The sequence below is a fragment of the Periophthalmus magnuspinnatus genome, chromosome 2 (genome assembly GCF_009829125.3).
Source record: "Periophthalmus magnuspinnatus isolate fPerMag1 chromosome 2, fPerMag1.2.pri, whole genome shotgun sequence".
NCBI classification, from domain to species: Eukaryota; Metazoa; Chordata; class Actinopteri; order Gobiiformes; family Gobiidae; genus Periophthalmus; species Periophthalmus magnuspinnatus.
The window spans coordinates 2,041,836-2,044,580 of record NC_047127.1 but is presented as its reverse complement, the minus strand read 5'-3'; the positions used below and the strand labels follow the sequence as shown (position 1 = coordinate 2,044,580).

Sequence of the window (2,745 nt, the reverse complement as noted above, 5' to 3'; positions counted from 1 at the left end):
ACTGACACAACGACATGAAAGAGGAAGAGGAGAGTGAGGAGGAGGAGGAGGAGAGGAATGAAACTGGTGCATTGGTGTGTGTATGTGTGTGTGTGTGTGTAGAGGCAGGGGTCGGCTCCACATGTGACCTCCTCCTGTGACCTCCTCCTGTGTCTGTTCTCTGGACAGTGGAGTGAGTTTGGCCCAGAGCACAGACAGACTGAAGTGAAACAGCAGGAGGCGCTGCTGTGGCTCACAAACACGTCATAAAGTGAATGTATCTTGGTCTTATTTGTTGTAGTAAAACTCGTGTTGACCCTGACTCTGTTTTCTGTGTTGCCAGGTGCTGCCAGGTGCTGCCAGGTGCTGCCAGGTGCTGCCAGGAGCCGTGAGGAGCCGCCAGGAGCCGTCAGGAGCCGTCGGTAGCCGAGGAGGGAATGGGGCCGACTGTGACCATGAGGAGAAAACTCTGGCCCTTTAGGACCTTGGCCCTGATGTGAGATTCGAGGAGTCCATCCACTCTAATTAATGTCATCTGTTTTGAGGAGGCAGCCTGAAGCTGCGCCTCCAGATCTGGGACGTCCGATGGAGGCGTGTCCTCGCTCTACCCAGTGCCGCTGACACTGAAGCGCGTGCAGTGAACATGCCTTCTAAGGTCTCCTGCCTCTACCTCCTCACAGTGGTTTGCTGGGCCAGCGCTCTATGGTACCTGAGTGTGTCCCGATCCTCCAGCTCCTATGTGGGACAGGTGACCATTCCTGTCCGCAAGACGCCCAAAGTCAACAAGAACAACACCTTCTCCAACATCAGGACTCGCTCTCTTAACCCCCACGACTTTGGATACCTCATCAACGAGGAGAAGAAGTGTGACAATGACACGCCTTTCCTGATCATCCTCATCAGCACCACCCACAAAGAGTTTGACGCTCGTCAGGCCATCAGGGAGACCTGGGGGGACGAGAGCGCCATGACTGATGTCCGAGTGGTCACTCTGTTCTTACTGGGCCGCAGTACAGACACTGTCCTCAACCAGATGGTGGAGCAGGAGAGTCAGATCTTCCACGACATTGTGGTAGAGGACTTCATCGACTCGTACCACAACCTGACTCTAAAGACGCTGATGGGGATGCGCTGGGTGGCCACCTTCTGCTCCAAGGCTCAGTACGTCCTAAAAACAGACAGCGACATCTTCGTGAACATGGAGAACCTGATCTACAGCCTCCTGAAGCCGACCACCAAGCCCAGGAGGAGGTACTTCACGGGCTACGTCATTAACGGTGGCCCGATCAGAGACATGCGCAGTAAGTGGTACATGCCCCGGGACCTGTACCCCGAGAGCAAATACCCCCCGTTCTGCTCAGGCACAGGATACGTGTTTTCTGCAGACGTGGCCGAGCTCATCTACAAGACGTCGCTCCACACCAGACTGCTGCACCTGGAGGACGTGTACGTGGGAGTGTGTCTGCGCAAACTGGGAATACACCCTTTTCAGAACAGCGGCTTTAACCACTGGAAGATGGCCTACAGCCTCTGCCGCTACCGCAGAGTGGTCACCGTCCATCAGATCTCGCCTGAAGAGATGCATCGAATCTGGAACGACATGACCAGCAAGAAGCACCTCAAATGTTAGCAGCAGTGGACAGTACCCCAGTGACCCTGTACTGTGGAACGCACTGGGGTCAGATGGAGTGTGAGGTCGATGCGTTTGTAAAGACGAGGACCACGGACCCAACTCGAATTAGAAAAAACACGTGTAAAACCGGTCAACTGGATGAAACGTTGTAGGAGTGAAGACGTTTAGCCGCTTCTTCTTCAGTTCTGGTCAGATTACGGCTGGACGCTGCCTTATATCGGTCTGAAGGAGGAGCTAGCGTTAGTTTAGCTAGCAAGTTTTAGTGTACAGTTGTCTCTCGCTGTATCGCGGTTCATCTTTCGTGGTCTCGCTGTTTTGTGGATTTTTTTTTGCGCAGTTTTTCATGCTTTTTTACATCGTCTGAACGTGCATTGTGTCGTGCGTCCTGATTGGCTGTTGGACTGTAGACCATTGTGTCGTGCGTCCTGATTGGCTGTTGGACCGTAGACCATTGTGTCGTGCGTCCTGATTGGCTGTTGGACTGTAGACCATTGTGTCGTGCGTCCTGATTGGCTGTTGGACTGTAGACCATTGTGTCGTGCGTCCTGATTGGCTGTTGGACTGTAGACCATTGTGTCGTGCGTCCTGATTGGCTGTTGGACTGTAGACCATTGTGTTGTGCGTCCACAAAAAATCCACAAAAGAGCGAGACCACGAAAGATGAACCGCGATACAGCGAGGGACAACTGTACACTAAAACTAGCTAGCTAAACTAACGCTAGCTCCTCCTTCAGACCGATATAAGGCAGCGTCCAGCCGTAATCTGACCAGAACTGAAACGTCTTCACTCCTAGAACGTTTAGTCCAGTCGACACGTTTTATATCTTTTCTTTTACTTTGGCTCAGACCTGGACGACTGAAGGACGACGCAGAAAACATGAATCGGGCACAATTTGGACGAAGTTTGAGCCTTGTTTTTCAGAAGTTTCAGTTTAGCCACACGTTTGTACGACACATGAACTTACGCCGCTACAGAAACTCCTTTGGCTCATTGATGAATGTTGCACATGGTTTTTTTTTTTTCAGTTTGGGAGCGAGGTTTTACTGTTGGATGTAACGCTCGGGACAGCAGATCTTCGAGGACCACGGTGAGTTCAGATCTTAAAGACGACGGACGCTCCAGCCACGTCCTG

The 2,745-nt window shown here is 52.2% G+C and overlaps 1 protein-coding gene across 1 annotated transcript; it reads left to right on the top strand.

Annotated features, from left to right (window-relative positions):
- The first annotated feature begins 368 nt into the window (after positions 1–368).
- On the top strand, positions 369–1,630 carry LOC117382566 (beta-1,3-galactosyltransferase 1-like). The gene has a single exon (XM_033979779.2). The coding sequence runs from the start codon at positions 623–625 to the stop codon at positions 1,607–1,609; it is 987 nt and encodes a 328-aa protein (XP_033835670.1). The 5' UTR covers positions 369–622; the 3' UTR covers positions 1,610–1,630.
- Positions 1,631–2,745: the final 1,115 nt, after the last annotated feature.

What these genes read in the sequence shown, in the direction of transcription:
- LOC117382566 (XM_033979779.2), top strand. Translation starts at nt 623, where the DNA reads ATGCCTTCTAAGGTCTCCTGCCTCTACCTCCTCACAGTGGTTTGCTGG.